Genomic DNA, 17,825 nt, shown 5'->3' on the forward strand with positions numbered 1-17,825 from the left:
AGAGAGGCGGGCGGACGAACCACCGCCCTCCGGCACCTTGCGGGGCCACAGACTTATGCCCTTACCTGTCGCCCGCGGGTAGCTGCGCGCAGCCCCCGGCTCCGCCATCTTCCTCAGCCGGTGGCCACCACCACCGCCTCCTGCTGCCGCCGCTCCGGTCCGCGGCGCCCAGTGGCCGCCGCACAGGCGCACTGCCCACCCCGCGGCACCTGACACGGCGCGGCAAGCGAGCGGGGAGGAGCGGGACGAGGGCCGGGCACGGTAGCCGACGACAGGCTGATGGCACTCGGCGGCGGCTTCTTACGCGGTGCTGCCTGCGCTGGGTGGGAGCGGCTCCCGCACCGCCAGGTGCTGCCGCTGCCCCGCCCCGCCGGTCGTTACTCGGTGGAGCCGAGCTTCACGCCGGTCCCTGCAGCACCTTGGCCGGCGGAACGGAGGGAGCCGGGTTTGGCTGCGGGGACCGCCGGGGTGTCAACTCGTGTCGGAAGGCTGTGCCCCTTAGGTGGGGGCAGCGCGGCCGAAGCCGTGCGTTAGTGACTAGGCACATTTAATTGGTTTATCTCGGAGAGCCAAGACACATGCCCCCGGCTTCCTTGGAGGTCCTGCCGATTTTTCCAGATTTTTCCATTCAGGAGGCTGTGTGTGCTGTTTGCAGCTGTGTGCCACCTGGGATAGAGGGATGGCACTGGAGAAAGGCAGGAGCATGCCTTCCTGGTCCAGCTGCTGCTAGAGGGTCCATCCCAAGCGGGCACAGGCCTAAGGATGGCCTTCGGGCTGGGCTTGGCTGCCATTTTGCACTCAGTTTTATAAGAAGACAAATAAAGAAACATACGCTTTTTTACTATTGAGCGTTTGTATGCTAGCAATCAAAAAAAAAAAAAAACAACTTACAAAAAACCACTGAGAAGTTGAACACACAACTTGCCTATTTGTTGTCCTTCCGCCTTCCAGTTTCTGCTGCGTCTTGGCCATGTGGGAACAGTTGCAGTGCCTCAGGGACACACACGGGGACCTTGGGCATGGGGCAGCTCCTGCTTCACTGTCTTGAGGCATCACCAGAACTTGTCCTAGGTGCTAAACACCTTCTTGCCTCCTCTGCAATGCCGGTTTACCAAAATTGAAATTTAAGACATATTTAATGCTCCCACTTTCCATTCTTAATCCTTCTGTTATTTTTGTCTAGCAATTATAGCATTTTTTTGCCTGAAAATAGAGACCATGGTCAATATAAGGGGGTAGAGGAAAAAAGTATTTTCTGCTCAGGTTTTTTTGGAAAGCATTTTCTTTGGTATGCCCAGATAAGAAGAACATGAGGGAGTCCAGGGGAGGGCCCCAAAGATGATCAGAGGGCTGGAGCATGTCTCCTATGAAGGCAGGCTGAGAGAGTTGAGATTGTTCAGCCTGGAGAAGAGAAGGCTCTGGGGAGACCTTAGAGCAGCTTCCAGTACGTGAAGGGGGCCACAAGGAATCTGGAGAGGGGCTGTTTAGGAGGGCCTGTAGTGATCGAACAAGGGCGAATGGCTTTAAACTAGAAGAGAATAGGTTTGGATTTCGAAGAAATTCTTCCCTGTGGGGGTTGTGAGGCCCTGGCACAGGTTGCCCAGAGAAGCTGTGGATGCCCCACCCCTGGCAGTGTTCAAGGCCAGGTTGATGGGCCTTTGAGCAACCTGGTCCAGTGGCAGGTGTCCCTGGCCATGGCAGGGGGCTTGGAACTGGATGATCTTAAAGTCCTTTCCAACCCAAACCATTCTATGATTCTGTGATTTTATAATGTGTCTCCCAGTAAATTGCTATTTTTTATTAAGTGCAAATTATTCCACTGGGGCAGTGGTCAACAATTCATCTTCCATCTATACATTCAAGTGGTGTCCTCATGTTGGGGTTCACACATCCCAATAAAAGTTTAACTAGACATACTTAGTTTTTCTTGGTATATATAGTAACAGTTATTCCTAACCTTGCTTTAGCATTGAAAGACTTCATTTTCATTGTTTATAACTGTGGCACTTGTAAAAGTGTCAACTGACATTTAAATGCCAGCTGTTTCTCAGGCTAAACTTCTGTCAAGGGCCTTCACTTAAAATTATTCTACCTGCATAAAGATGAAATTGTACTGCTTTGCTCATGTTACGGAAGAAGAATCCTACCTGTCTTACTGTAACTGTACCTCATGATTTCCAGGGGTTCCTTTGGCAACAAAACCAAAAGAAGGATGACTCCCCTCTAATCTTAATTGATCTCCAGCCTCTTGGTGCCTCACAAACATGCAGGAAAGAACAGCTGGTTTCAGTGCAAGTAACATGGTCTTAGTGCTGAGGGAACAGGAACAGAGAAGATGAGATTCCAGGACTGGGAATTAGGAAAGCAGGGAATGGATGTGAGGATACTAAGGAACAGGAAAAGATGGAGGAGTATAGCCAGAAGCTGGAGAAGGAAGTATGAGGGTCTCAGCAAGGAGGATATTTGGGCAGGAGGCAGTGGTTGGGTTGAGAAAGACTAATAGGACCACAGGAGAACCTGCCTCAGGGAATGTGAGCCTACTAGTGCTGGCTCTCAAGTCGTCGTGAGCCCTGTGAGCACAGCGTGTCACATGGAGAAATAAGCAGTCTCCTACGACTGTAATCTCCTTTGATAGCTGGCTGTCAGCCTCATCGGTATTCAGCCTGGTAGTCACGCAGTGAAAAAGACTTTAAAGGAAACATAAGAAAACTATATAGAAAACATTAAAGCTCCAAAGACAAAACCTTCCCTGGAATATTGTAGGTAGTATGTGATATGAGTCAGTTTTTAAATTACCTTTGCAGTGTGTTTTTTTCCACAAGGCTCCTGCTCAATGCAAAGGATGTTTTTAATTAATGTACAGTTCTTCAGTGTTTCTCCTCATTTTCATCATGTAAAGTGGAACCTTTCATGTCATATTCACTGTATATTCTTCAAACCCTGCCTTGAAGGCAGGTTAATTAATTTCCATGGTGTCTTTACTGCGGTACTCTTACAACTCTTTCAAGCATTATAAATTTAACTTTATAACAGCCTTCTAAGTTGAAGTAGTACTATTATATTTTACACACAGGGAAGAACTAACATAAGGTATTGTATCTGGAGTTGTTTGTAATTGTTTGTTAATTCTTTTACATTGTGGAGCTTGGCAAATTGTTTTAAAGCAGGGAATACTGGATTTAATACAGCTTGCACCTACCAGCATCTAAGAAACAAGACCATAACTGTTCTTGTTCAGGTTAGACTTTAAATACTTTAAGGGTCTTTAAGCACTAGGTGTAGTGGGTCACTTACAGTCTACAAAGCTTTGGTATGCACTTACACCTGTGTAAGTGCATAGTAGCTCCAGGAGTCGGGAACTAGTTTCAGACATACCTGTGTACCCTTCTTTATGATAGATAGAGGAACTCTGGGGAATATTTTAATCTTCAATGTTTAAAAAGGAAGTTATGAACTGTTTGATTGTGCCCATACTTCACAGAACAAAATTATCTTCTTGACCATAGTAGCTAAAGGAGCTTTTCCAGCGGTGATGGGACTACAGCCAGTGCCTGCATGCTCAGTGTTGGAGATGTCACCATGTCCTTCTACAACTCTCTACCCCCGCCTTGCTCTACTGTCCCTTCATATCATGCTAAAGGAAACCGTCCTAGAGGCAGCATGTCACCAGGAGCAATGTGAGGCTCCACTTTCAGTGGTAAGGGAAGGAACACATAACCTGACAGCCCTACAGCCTTGGGGAGCTGAGGCATGGGTCTGGGAAGTTTCTTCTTACCCCCAGGACCAGCAGCATGAATTATCACAGCGCTGCCTGTGAGGACAGGTCGATGGGAAGGTAGAGGCTGGCTGTGCGCTGGGCTGCAGCCAGCCTCTTATCATCAGCTGTCTGGCATGAATTGTAAGGCAATACAGGAATTCTCCCAAGCACAACTTCATCTCCTAAACACAATGTCACACAGAGCCCTCTGATTGGGAAGGTCTTTTATTGAAGATACTTAGGTTATTCTGCTTTCTTCATCTGATGCCTAGTTTGTCCTTCTGTGAATGGAACTCTGATAATATTTGTTCCAGATTCTTGTACTTTAAAGCATTTTTCTTTCATAGTGTGTTGTGCACTGTTAAAATCAATACTACTTTGGTTTCTTTTGTGGAAAACAGTTTTCTTCTCTTACCATGCATTTTCTGCAGGTACTGTATTTAAACAGGTTTGTGCAAATATTCATACATGAGCTACAGTAGCTGTTGATTCACCTAAGTCTGGGAAAATCTCATGTGAATCTGCAGAGAGATGAAGTCAGTTAAGGATGCAGACAGAAGGAAGCTGGAGGGACTCTTAGTTTTGCCACCTTATAGACATTAAAATAAAAGTCGGCAAAAGTGTACAATTATTTTGAAAATCTTGGCTTCTTTTTTCAGTGTTTTTGTATCTTGTGGTTTTACCTATGTGACCAAAGCCTATCCCTAGAAATCTATCCCTAGAGATGCTTCTGAGGGAGACAGAACGGTGAGCCCAGAGCAAAGTGGCCCAATCTGTGATGATCCACAGTTTCAGCTCTATTTTGTCATTTTGAATCAACAGCCAGCAAGTTGAGAACCCAAAAAAGTGAGGCAAACGAAATGGGTGCCTGTGGTGTTTCAGTTAAAGTGATTGGCCCAGTGTCACATAACCACTGCATGTCAAAGATGGGAAATCCATTTCTCCCAAGCGATATTTATCTTCTTTAAGTTCAAAATCAACCTTCCTGGAACCTTAAAACTCCTAGAAGTCCAGTGACTTGTAACTTATGAATGAAATTGAGTTATTGAAATTGAGTGCTTGCAGTGCTGTATTTTTACAGACAATAAACATTTGTCTGAAGAGAAATACTCCTCTTCATCAGGTAACTTTGTGTCTGAGAAAAACAACATGACTCAGAAGTTAAAAAGAGTGTTTTAACACATATATCAGAAACGGAAAAAAAGGTTGTGGGTATGACTAATTATAGTTATTCCTGACTGTTGAAATATTAACTCATCACCTTAAGCATTCTTCTAAAATAGATCATAAATCATAATCATACTTAGAGAGCTATTGAGAAACTAGATTTGCAGATGGCAGAAATGCTCATGGACTAGTTGGCTGATAAAAAATCTTCTTCATGAGGGATCAGTCTTACACAAAAAGTTCATGGGCACTGAGTCAATAAACTGAGGCACAGTATGATAACTGAGAATATAAAATGTGTTATCACAGCCAGATATCAACAGCAAAACGGTGCCGTTTCAAAACCACAATTTTGAAATCAAAAGTCATGATTGTATTTCTAAGGGAATTCTACCTTTTGGTCATGAATTTGACTGGTGAAATGGCTTTGATTTCTGTTTGTCTCTCACTGTCTGAAAACACATGGGCAGAATATCCACAGGAATTAAGATATCTTTTTAAGTTCCCTTGATTGAAGAGCAGGACCAATGTGTAGCTAGCTCAGTCTGGCAAAGCTTAAACTGCATCTGTCTGCTTTATTTTTGAGTACTTACACAGCTAAGTGTCATTCAGTGAATAATATCAGCCTAATGTTAAAATAACTTTTTGGATGAATCATAATGGATTGCTTTTGTATTTGTCATTTAGCATGCAAAATTGTATTAGTTGTTCTCCACTTGAAAATATACATTAAAACCCACCTACACTGTTAAATCACACATCTTCTACCACACTGTCCTATGCCATGTATTATTTTTATATTCACAGAATGACTTTAACTAGGAGCATACTCTCACTTGCCTTATGCATTCATGTTATCTTCTGAAGTTCAGCTGGAGCTACTTGATTTAGAACTAATGGGGTCAATCTTCACAAAAATACATTAAAACAGAGAAAGAGAGGAGCCCTCTCATCACCTTGTCCTTTGTTTTTTACTGGCAGCACAGGCATTTGAAGTCATGTACAAACATAACCCTGCCTACACACCCTGCTTTGCTGAGCACGGTAATGGAATAAACAGTAGTTGAATGCCCCACAAACCTATTTCACACCTGATTTAAGTTGAATACTTTTTTTAGCAGTGTTTCATTTATAAGGTTGATGCATACTTTTTCTCCAGTTCTCCCAGAAATAAGGCCTTCCTTATTTACTACCAAATACCTTCTCTTCTATTCCAGATTCAAAACCTTGTAAGCCATAAATCTTAAGAGCTTTCTTACTAATTTATTTTCAGATTTGTGGCTAGGTATCATTGGGAGATATGAACAAGTTATATTTTGATGAGTTTTGGATTGCTTTTGATTCTGGGATTAAACTGAAGGTTCTTTACTGCAGTATTAGGCAAAGAAAAGGCAAAAGCTCTGTTAGCTTTTCATGCTTTAACAGGATGTGACACGGTCTTAGCATTTGCTGGGAGAGGCAGAAGATAAGTCTTGCTTAGGAAGGAAAGAATGTCTGCCCTGCAGCCATAGAAACGTTTCTCCATTTCTCTTCACCACCTGCTGAAGTGATTGATATTTGCCTGAAGGATTTGCAGTTATTTGTAGTATTTTTGTTGAACTGCACCAGTGTATTTTGTCAGGAAGAGGAGCATTCTTTCCCCAGCAGTACATCATCTATTCATATAGGGACAATTATGTTATATTCATGTGTGACAGAAGCATGGACAGGAACATACCTACATCAGATTGATAATACACTGTTCTCAAGGTTATGGAATATCAAATCCTAAGATATTTCCACCCTGATTGAATGCCTAAAATAGCATCAAACTGATTAAGTTTAGTTATCATTGAATAATAATTGTACTGCATCAGATGGCAGTCAGTAGAGAATTATTTTTTAACTTTTTTGGTTAAACTAGCATCATGTGTATAATAAATTGAGTCACATTGAAGGGAAGTCTGACTACCCTGAGGATGCAAAACCTCTGGAAACGTATAGACCAGGTAGGACCAAGAAGCCATGTGGTCTTGACGCTGCATAAATTTATGACATGTACAGAGGACTGTGCCTCACACTTAGAGTGAGACCACTGGCATGGTCTCTGCGCACCCTTGCCTGTATACCTGGTAAGTCTAATGCTTCAGCCTTTCTGAGCTCTGTCCCTAAGATAACTCTGGGAGGGACTTGACAATTTGAGGAGAAAAGTCAGTGTTCTTTAGGTCTACTTTCACAAGTGAACTTTTTAGATTATTGTTTTTAAGTCATAAACAGTAATTCATGACAGAAAGAGATGTCACTTAGGAATATACTTAATACCTGCCCTGCATAGGAAAACAGAAGTTGAATTCTGATTGCTTTTATTAAAGAAGAGAGAAGGAACATTGTAAAAGATGAGGAGTTTATTTACTTTCATAATCAGTTTTCATTCTTCCTTAACTTCCACAGACTGTGGTAGTTATTCATGCATGTGACTTGGCGCACTCAAGCATAGAGAATGCGATGCTGGTCACAGTGATTCTGTGGTTGCTTCAAAGCAAGATAAATCAGGCTGTGCCTGTAGATACCTACAGTCTAAAGGTCTCCCGGTTGTTAAAATGAGACCAGTAATTTTGAAGCAATTAATGTTTGAAAAATGGCTGAGCTGAGCCTCAAATCAATGAATATAAAATATTACACTGAACATTTTAACACAAAACGAGAAGGTCAATTGACAAAACTTGTTCATCAAGAACGAAATGGATCTTCAGGCTGAGCTCCACTGACTTCAACACAGCTACAACAAATTACACAGTCTGCCTCTGAACAGAAAAGAATATTTCTTTTTATAATGTATAAACATTCAAAAAAGAAATCTTAAATATATGTGCTAAGAAGAAAACATAACTTTATAGAAGCCTCACAGAGATATATTTAGATAGTTGTCATACATTTCAAAACTTGAGTAAGCATCAGATATTAATCAAACATTAACTTACCTTAATTTCATAGGTTAAAGGTCATTCCCATGTATGATTACGGATCAATTTTCTGCCTCCCTGCCAATCCAGCAATTCAGGGAACGTGCTGCTTCCTGTAAATTTGAATTTTACAGGAATTATAACTAAGCAAACACAGTGAATGCATTTTGTAAATGTTTACAAACCTCTGCAGCCAACATAAGAGGACCAAAATATAAAATAAAATAATCTGGTAATTGCTAATGAGTTACTAAAAATAGCCATGAAAGACTCTGTGGCAATAATATGAAGGATGGTACCAAATGCTTAATGCTGGTTTTGCGGTCATTTAGTGTGTTAGTGGAATCTCTCTCTTTGAAAACTAGTCTCCCTACCCCTGCCTACCTCTGACCACCAAAAACCAGGTCTAATTACATCTAGTATGCATTTTGTAATATCCTTTTTTTTTTCTTGTTTTATTTCTAAGGTAGGTCAGAACATTCAAAGTTTGCTTTTAAATGAATTTGTGATATTTATGAGAGAAGTTATTTACTCTGTCTTCAAGCTCAATTTGAAGATACAACCTGATGCAACTAACCCAACTAGTTGGAAAACAAAATAAGATGGCTGACCCAGCATTTTTATTCAGGGAGAATTCTGCCATTTCAGAATTTCTTTTCATTTCAAATCGAAGTAATGGAAATTACTTGTAGTTAAAAAATTTTTAAGGATTCTGTGTTTTTCCTCCTAGCCATACGACAAAGTTTTCATAGCACTCTTGCATGTCTTGTTACCACAGTGTAGTGATCCATTAGCACATCTAGAAACAGGTAGGTCTTCCAATCTGGGACTTAAATTTTCCATATTTATAGATACTAATGGTGTTTCTCTTCTTTTCCAAATGACATGACAGAGATCTAAATCCATGTCTAAAACCAACCTTAGGCTCTTTTGGATACTGCAGGCTCTCTTCATTAGGGACTGTAGTGACAGGACAAGGGGTAATGGGTTAAAACTTAAACAGGAAGTTTAGACTGGATACAAGGAAGAAGTTCTTTACTGTGAGGGTGGTGAGGCACTGGAATGGGTTGCCCAAGGAAGTTGTGAATGCTCCATCCCTGGCAGTGTTCCAGGCCAGGTTGGACAGAGCCTTGGGTGACATGGTTTAGCGTGAGGTGTCCCTGGCCATGGCAGGGGGCATGGAACTAGATGATCTTAAGGTCCTTTCCAACCCTAACTATTCTATGATTCTATAATTCTCTGATACTTCATTACAATATTTTTTCTACCTTCCTCTAAATAATTTTAACTCAGACATGACCCACGCTATACATAGCATCCCTATCCTTTTTCTGAAGTCATTTCTAAGGCCCAGTTAGAATTAAACTTTTAGCTAGAGGTATTAAAGATAACAGGAAGGGATTCTACAGGTACATAGCAAATAAAAAACAGAGAGAATGTAGGCCCCCTCAGGAAGCTGTCGGGAGAACTGACTACACAGGATTTGGAGAAGGCTGAGGTTCTGAATGACTTCTTTGCCTTGGTCTTCACTGGCAAAGGCTCTGACCGCACCACCCAAGTCTTGGAAGGCAGATGCAGGGACTGTGAGAATGAAGACCTTGGGCCCACTGTAGGAGAGGATCTGGTTTGAGACCATCTTAAAAATCTGAATGTGCACAAGTCCATGGGTCCTGATGAGATCCATCTGCGGGTCCTGAAAGAGCTGGGGAATGAAGTGCAAAGCCGCTGGCCATCATATTTGAGAAATCATGGCAGTCAGGTGAAGTTCCCGATGACTGGAAAAAGGGAAATATAACCCCCATTTTCAAGAAGGGGAAAATGGATGACCTGGGGAATTACAGACCAGTCAGTCTCACCTCTGTGCCTGGCAAAATCTTGGAGCAGATTCTCCTGGAAGGCATGCTAAGGCAAACGAAAAACAACAAGGTGCTTGGTGACAGCCAGCATGGCTTCACTAAGGGGAAATCCTGCCTGACCAATTTGGTGGCCTTCTATGATGGGGCTACGGAACTGATGGACAGGGGTAGAGCAGTTGATGTCATCTCCCTGGACTTGTGTAAAGCATTCAACAGTGTCCCACATGACATCCTTGTCTCTAAATTGGAGAGACATCAATTTGATGGATGCACCACTCAGTGGATAAAGAACTGGCTGGATGGCTGCACACAGAGAGTTGTGGTCAATGGCTCAATGTCCGGCTGGAGACCAGTAATGAGTGGTGTCCCTCAGGGATTGGTGTTGGGACCGGTCTTGTTCAACATCTTTGTCGGTGACATGGACAGTGGGATTGAGTGTGCCCTCAGCAAGTTTGCTGATGACACCAAGCTGTGTGGTTCGGTTGATACGCTGGAGGGAAGGAATGCCATCCAGAGGGACCTCGACACGCTTGTGAGGTGGGCTGATGCCAACCTCATGAAGTTTAACCATGCCAAGTGCAAGGTCCTGCACCTGGGTCGGAGCAATCCCAGGCACAGCTACAGGTTGGGCAGAGAAGAGATTCAGAGCAGCCCTGCAGAGAAGGACTTGGGGGTGTTGGTCGATGAGAAAATGAACATGAGCCGGCTTCAGTGTGCGCTTGCAGCCCAGAAAGCCAACCGCATCCTGGGCTGCATCAAAAGGAGCGTGACCAGCAGGTCAAAGGAGGTGATTCTGCCCCTCTATTCTGCTCTTGGGAGACCTCACTTGAAGTATTGTGTGCAGTTCTGGTGTCCTCAACATAAAAAGGACATGGAACTGTTGGAACAAGTCCAGAGGAGGGCCAGGAGGATGGTCAGGGGACTGGAGCACCTCCCGTATGAAGACAGGCTGAGAAAGTTGGGGCTGTTCAGCCTGGAGAAGAGAAGGCTGCGTGCAGACCTCATAGCAGCCTTCCAGTATCTGAAGGGGGCCTATAGGGGTGCTGGGGAGGGACTCTTCATTAGGGACTGTAGTGACAGGACAAGGGGTAACAGGTTCAAACTTAAACAGGGGAAGTTTAGATTGGATATAAGAAGGAAATTCTTTCCTGTTAGGGTGGTGAGGCACTGGAATGGGTTGCCCAGGGAGGTTGTGAATGCTCCATCCCTGGCATGGACGAGGCCTTAGGTGATATGATTTAGCGTAAGGTGTCCCTGCCCACGGCAGGGGGGTTGGAACTAGATGATCTTAAGGTCCTTTCCAACCCTAACTATTCTATGATTCTATGATTCTATAATGCATAATGCTATTTCACCATCTTTATTTTGCTCTTCTGTCTTTCCTAAATTATGCATATACTTCTATCCTGATGTTCCAGCCACAACTGCTAATCCTCCACAGGTCTCTGTACTAGCTAGTTTCACATTCTTACTGAATTGTTATGTATCCTCTGTTTTGTTGTACTAATGTAATAAATTCATATTGGCCATCACAAGAGGCTAATTTTTAGCCAGTATTTTCGCACTCTGTATTAGCCAGCAAGTGCTCTTATCAGTAGTGGCACTTTCATTCCTCTGATCTGCTGATATTTCGTCCTCACTGCATTATGCTCATGCAGATTAAATGAGTCCCAGCTTTGTTCCCTACTTCTATATTTAAGATCTCATCAATCAAATTAATCTTAATCCAAGTCCTTAATTCAAACTGGTGTATAATCCTCTTCCAAATAATGTTTCCCAGTGGCAGACCAACCCTAAACCTTCCTACAGGGTGATTTGTTGGCTTTCACTGTCTAGTTAAATCTTTCTTCTCAGTCTTTAAAAATCAGAAGAATTCCATTCCGTTTTTATTGGTATTGGTATTTGTATTAATCACAATTAACTGGGCTGCAATTTCAGACATCTTTTCCATGTCTTCTTACTAGCAGACAATTGCTTCAGCAGTTGGAGCAATTTTTCCATGTTCATTCATGAGCCTTGACCTACTGGGGCAGAGGCGTGCAAGAATCAGAAAGACCATCTCCTATGTGATTTAGGCTAGCCAAACTAAATAAAATTATTTCAACATCTTAAGCAAACCACTACCACTTGACCCCCCCCCCCCCCCCCCCCCCCCCCCCCAAAAAGCAGTGTTAAGTACTTAGTGTCAAAATCAGGAAGGCCAAAGCCCAGCTGTAGCTGATATGGCTGAGGGCCCCTGGTTGGAGCAAGACACATTCTGTAAGAATGCTAATTGGAAAAGCAAGTTCAAGGAAAATGAGTTTCTGGTGATGAAAGCCCCTAGTGCCAACAGGTGTCATTGGAAAAGCTGGTGAACTCAGTGCCTTTCTTCTGCCTCTGTCTTCACAGTCAATGCCAACTTCCAGACTCCAAACTCCCTGTATGGGCACAGTTGGGGAAGGAACTGGGCAGGCAGCAGTGGAGGAGCAACAGGTTAGAGAAACTGGATGTATTCAAATCCATTGGGCTGGATGGGAATAAGCCCAAGCTAATGGAGGACCTGGTGGGTTTGAGTGTGAGGCTACTATCTATCTTTAAAGAAGGCATGAAGAAGGACTTGGGAAACTATATGCCAGTCAGTTTCACCTCAGTCAGTGGAAAGATCAGGGAGCACATAATCAGCAGCAGTCAGCCCAGGAAGACAAATTATGTTTGACCTGCTTGATTCCCTGCTATGATAACATGAGTGGCTCTGTGAGCAAGGGCAGAGCGATGGGTGTAATATACCTTGACCTGAATACAGCTTTTGACACCACCTTCCCCAGCCTTCCTCTCTGGAAACAGCATAGGTATGGACTGGACAAACAGACTGTTTAGATGACTCGAAAACTGGCAGTAAGGGTAGCAGTCAGTAATCCAACATTTTGCTGGTAAGCGGGGGTCAATATTGGCACCCTTATCCAGTGCCTTCATTAGCAACCTGGCTGCAATGCAGAGCTCGTTCTAAGCAGATTTGCACATGATTCTAAGTTAGGGTAAGTGGCTGCTGGTTCAACCCTAAAGAACCCTGAAAATCTTAAGGATTGGATGGAGATGTCATGATCCTTATGAAGTTCTGCACCTGGGACAGCTGGAATAACCCCACGTTTGGGTATAGGCTGGGAAGTGGCTGAGTAGGTCATAGTCCTGTGGGTTACAGTGCACACTGGGCTGATTGTGAACCTGTGGCATGCCTTTCTGAAAGAAGGTATGTACTGAGTTACATTGTAAGTGTGGCCACCACATCAAGGGAAATTTGCTGAAAATCTCTGCTTGGTACTGGTGAAGCCATACCTGATGTAACTGAAATAGTGTTTAGTTTTGGATACCTGTGCTCCAGAGAGACATGGCAAAATTCAATGGAGAGTGAATAAGAAAACTATTGAAGAGGCTGAAGGAATTGGATTTACTTAGCCTGGTCAAAAAGAAGCTAACTGTAGCTAGCAACTACAACTGTTTGAAGGATTATTAACAAAAGTGACAGAACCAAACTCTTCCTGCTACTGCAGGTCTAACAGAGCAATTGTCACAGTTTGCAACTTCGGAGGTTCAGACTGGGTATCGGAAAATAAAATCAACAAGAAGGCAGCTGGGTACTAGAATAGGTTGTCCAGAGGGGTGGAGGAATCTCTGTCACTGGGGTTTTTCAAGACTTGGGCAAAACCAAGAGTGACATTATCTAGTTGTGAGATGGTCCAGCTAAGAGACAACCTTCAGAGGAGACTTCCAACCAATATTTTTATGCTCTTGCAGCAGGTCTTACAACATCTTACTAATAAAGCCCTGTTATTAAAATAATCTATTGATTAACTTGTTTGTTTTCATGAGCAGTGGCAGAAGATTGTCACCTAGCCTGTTTGAAGAGAGAAGATTCAACAGATGGGAAACACGTTGGTGAATTGCATTGCGTAAATGAGACAACACCTCTCATCATCCCACTTTATGGAAGTAGAACTATAGCAAGGGACTTCAGCTAAGCAAAGGCATGCAAGTCACACTTCTGCTCCACATCCCTCTTTCCCTTGCCCTGGCACCCATTCGCTTTTCCAACTGAGTTGACTTAGTCCTCTACCACATTAAAATCTGAATCTAAACTCAGTTGTTCCTTCTGCCTTGTCTGAAACAAAGAGGATGGGATGCACCTAACATACCTACAAGTGCTGAAAACCAGATGTTTTGGTTTATAGTGTACAAATCTTTAGCAAAGAAATCTGAAATACATATACTAAAAAGATAAAATAATGTAATTTTACAGAAGTTTGAGAGAGATGTATTTAGATAGTTGTACATTTCAAAACTTGATCAAACATGTGATGTTAATCAAACATTAACTTCCCTTAATTCCAAAGGTTAAAGATCACTGTCATGTACAACTGAGGATCAGTATTCTTCCTCCCTGCAAATCCTGAAATTCATGGAACATGCTGCCTCCTGTAGATTTGAATTACACACGTTATAACATAGAGATGGCTGATGTCATTGTGAGGCCACTCTTGCTAATCTCTGAAGGGTGATGGTGATCAGGGGAGGTTCCTGGGGACTGGAATAAAAGCAAATGTCACTGCTCTCTTCAGGAAGGGCAAAAAGGAAGATCCAAGAATCTACAGGGCAGGCAGCCTCACCTCCCTGGGAAGGATTTCCAAACTTGTTAAGGATAAGAAGGTGTTGGGGAGTAGTCAGCATTGATTTACAAAGAGGAGATTATGCCTCCCCTATGATCAGATGATACGGGTGGCTTGGTGAAGGAAGGGAGAGTAGTGGACATTATTTATAGACTCAAGCAAGGCTTTCAACACTGTCTTCCATAGCATCCTCAAGACAAACTGATGGACTAGATAAATGGACAGTGAGGTGAATTGAAAACTAACTGAACTGCCAGGCTTAAAGGGTTGTGATCAGTGGCATGAAGTCAAGCTGGAGGCCAGCCACTAGTAGTGTACCCCAGCAGTCAATACTCCTCAACAACTTCATTAATGACATAGATGATGAAAGAGACAGAATGCACCCTCAGCAAGTTTGCAAATGACACAAAACTGGGAGGAGTAGGTAGTACATCAAATGGGTGCACTGCCATTCTGAGGGACCTCAGCAGGCTGGAGAAATAGGTCAACAGAAATGGAAGTGCCAAGTCCTGCCTCTGGGGAGAAATAGCAAGTACTTGTGAGTGTATGGAAACACCATATCTGACCTCCCATTTCATTTTGATTGAAGCAACAGAAGTCTCCTTTTACCTGCCTTTTGGCCTTGTCCTTTTCTTCAGGGCTGCTCTCAATCTTGTCATCAGCCAGCTTGCATTTGTGCTTGGGATTGCCCCAACACATGTGCAGGACCTTGCACCTGGTCTTGTTGAACCTTATGAAATTCACACTGGCTCACTTCTCAAGCTTGTCCAGGTTGCTCTTGATGTCATCCCATCCCTCAGGCACATCAGCCACACCACTCAGCTTGGTTTTGTCTGCAAACTTGCTGAGGGTGCACTCGATCCCACTGTCTGTCATTGATGAAGATATTAAACACCACTGGTCCTAGTATGGATCCCTGAGGGGTCACCTTGTCACCAAGCTCCATCTGGACATTGAGTCATTGACCACTACCCTCTGGATAGTGACCATCCAGCCAATTCCTTATCCACCAATCAGACCATCCAGCAAATCCAGATGGAAGGGAGTTTAAAATAGGGCTTGAATAGACAGGTTCTCAGCAATAACAACAATGAAATTATTCCAGGAGTTGCACTTATTTCCTCAGCAGACACTTCCCTAGAAGAAATGCTGCAAGCTAATGAAGTAAAAAGATGAAGAAATGATCCTGCAGCATGAATACTCAGACCGGTCATAGGCTTAGGAAAATACTTCATTTAAACATGAACTTAAAAATAATTTCAGAGCCTCACAGCGCCAACAGATACACTTCTGAAGGTCTTTCTGGTGTGAGAAGTACGTCCTATCATCCAGACTAACATTTACTTTTCTCAGCTGGGATTCAGGAGATATAAATCAGACCTTTGAATCTTAGCTCTAAGTTAACAAACCCACTGAAATAATAGATAAAAACCTTTCCAAAACTATCTTATGCAGCCAGTTCTTTTTGTCAAGCATATAGTTCTGACAGAAAAGAAAAACCCCCAAAAACCTTAATAGATTGAACTTTAGTGACTCAATGTTGAATAAATCTTAGGAGGATAGCCTAAAGCCTTAGCTTAAATTTAACAAAAGTCCCAATCTAAAGTCAAGACATAAGCACATACAAAATCTGTCATCTTGTGGAGAATTCTTTATCTGGTTCAGAAGCCTGCAGTGACAGCCCGAATCTCACTTATCCTCCCAACTCAATTCAATGGTTATTAAGAAAACTAAAACCGCACATAGTTAAAAAAATAATTTCAAAACTAATTCACAGGGAGTCCGTAAAACATGAGAATGATTTCCCCTCCACCCCCAAGGGTTTTCAGATCTATAGATCTGTGTTTATGACAAGAACCAAAGCTGGGGGGGGGGGGGGGGGGGTGGAGAAAAAAGTGAACCTCTAAATTTTTATGCAATTTCCCAATTGTATTTTTTCATTTTATACAAATCTTCTGCTGAGACAGAGTTACTCAGGAGTTCTCAGATTCTTGGAGTCAAGTTCAAGTCTTGTGATACAGATCAAGTGCTCCAATGGCTCAGCAGTGGACAAAAATACTACACCAGATACTTTGTTCAGACTGCAGGGAAGAACACTGTGATGTTGAGACCATGGCTGAAGTACCGTGGCCACTCTGGGGCTCCCTAGCATGAGAAAATGGGCAAGTCCAGCAGATGGCTAACAAGCCTGCTGAAAGGACTGGAGTACAATATACTGAGGAGAGGCTCAGAGATCTGAGTTTAGTTAGCCTCTAGAAAAGAATGATGAAGGGAGGTATTTGTCTTGTCTGCAACTATGCATTTGGGGTGGAGGAGAAGAGAGCCAGACTCTTCTTAGTTCTCTCATCTCATCTGTGAGACAAGCAAGAGGCAATGGACACAGCTCAGAACACGGAAGATTCCAAACCCTAGAACAAGTTTCCCAGAGAGGCTGTGGAAATTCCATTCTTGAAAATAAAACCCAACAGTTCAAAGCCATGAGCAACCTGCTCTAAGTGGACCTGCTTTGCACAGGAAGTTGGACTGGCAACCCCAGAGGTCCCTTCTAACTTTTGTAATTCTGTGACTCTAACAATTAAAGTTGTGATTTCTTCAGAGTCTGACTATACCAGCTTACAAGAGTCTTCATACCTCCAGCACTCTTCTCACCTCCCAGTGCATTTCTCCTCCAGCTTGGCTGGCAGTAATGCAAACTGAACAGGGAAAGTGACCCAGCTTAAAAACAGGTTTGGGAAGAGGAAAAATGAAGTTTTCTTAAGTAACCTAACTGCCTGGAGATGGTTCAGAACGTGCTGCACAAACTGTCATATCAGTGCACTATGGCAGAGGTTCAAAATGAGCATTGACAAGGGAAGTACCTAAGGATCATTTACCTGGAAATGTCTTACCAATAATCAGTGTTAGAATTTTTACTATTTCAGAAACTGTCATATTTTAATAAATATTTCCAGTCCTTTTTTGTGCCAGTTATACCAGTGCAATATTGTTCTGCCAACACAACCATACGGAAACAGAGTAACACAAATAAACCAACTTCATGAAGTGGTCAGTGCTAAATCCGATACTAATAAATATGAACCTAGCTTTAGTACTATCAAGGGAATAATTTCACAGAACTACTATACTGGGGGAACTTCAGTTGAAAAGTCTCCTGTGCTACTGCTAATTCAGCTCAGCTCAACAGAAAACAAGGCTTCTGTGGCTTCCAATTTCTTGTTATTGTATAAAGGTACAACATAAGAACATCTGCTGAAGAAATCATATGGATATAGTACTGCAGCTATGTAAATTAGGTGTGCTTATTATTGTTACCCTGAAAAATATCAAAAACTATGTGGACAGGCAGGACCCCTTAATCTGCATCTCTGACTGATAAGCAAGATGTAATAAGTCTTGATCTGCACTGGATGTAATTTTTTCCTCACATACCATGTTCTTCAGTGTGTTCTGAAGATCAGTGTAG

At 42.7% G+C, this 17,825-nt stretch overlaps 1 protein-coding gene and 1 long non-coding RNA gene across 8 annotated transcripts in view; both read right to left on the reverse strand.

Annotated features, from left to right (window-relative positions):
• The window catches only part of MAP7D2 (MAP7 domain containing 2), a 77,549-nt gene extending 77,251 nt beyond the window's left edge, over positions 1-298 (reverse strand). For 2 of the 7 annotated variants that reach the window (XM_062603822.1, XM_062603821.1), the window contains exon 1: positions 66-254. In XM_062603822.1, coding sequence (XP_062459806.1) covers positions 66-108 — 43 coding nt within the window. In that variant the 5' untranslated portion in view covers positions 109-254. Of the gene's footprint in view, positions 1-65 lie in introns of all 7 variants that reach the window. The other 5 variants (XM_062603825.1, XM_062603823.1, XM_062603826.1 and 2 more) reach the window with 3 other exon arrangements.
• A 3,202-nt stretch (positions 299-3,500) lies between these two features.
• LOC134155993 (uncharacterized) lies at positions 3,501-16,191 on the reverse strand. Its single transcript, XR_009961797.1, has 4 exons — positions 14,972-16,191; positions 14,073-14,171; positions 7,885-7,975; positions 3,501-4,278 (listed from the first exon to the last, which is right to left on the reverse strand). It is a non-coding gene; the product is annotated as an uncharacterized LOC134155993 (long non-coding RNA).
• Between the last annotated feature and the right edge of the window lie 1,634 nt (positions 16,192-17,825).

The sequence above is a fragment of the Pezoporus occidentalis genome, unplaced genomic scaffold (assembly GCF_034315485.1).
Source record: "Pezoporus occidentalis ecotype Australia unplaced genomic scaffold, CSIRO_AGI_Poc_V1 ctg81, whole genome shotgun sequence".
NCBI lineage: Eukaryota > Metazoa > Chordata > Aves > Psittaciformes > Psittacidae > Pezoporus > Pezoporus occidentalis.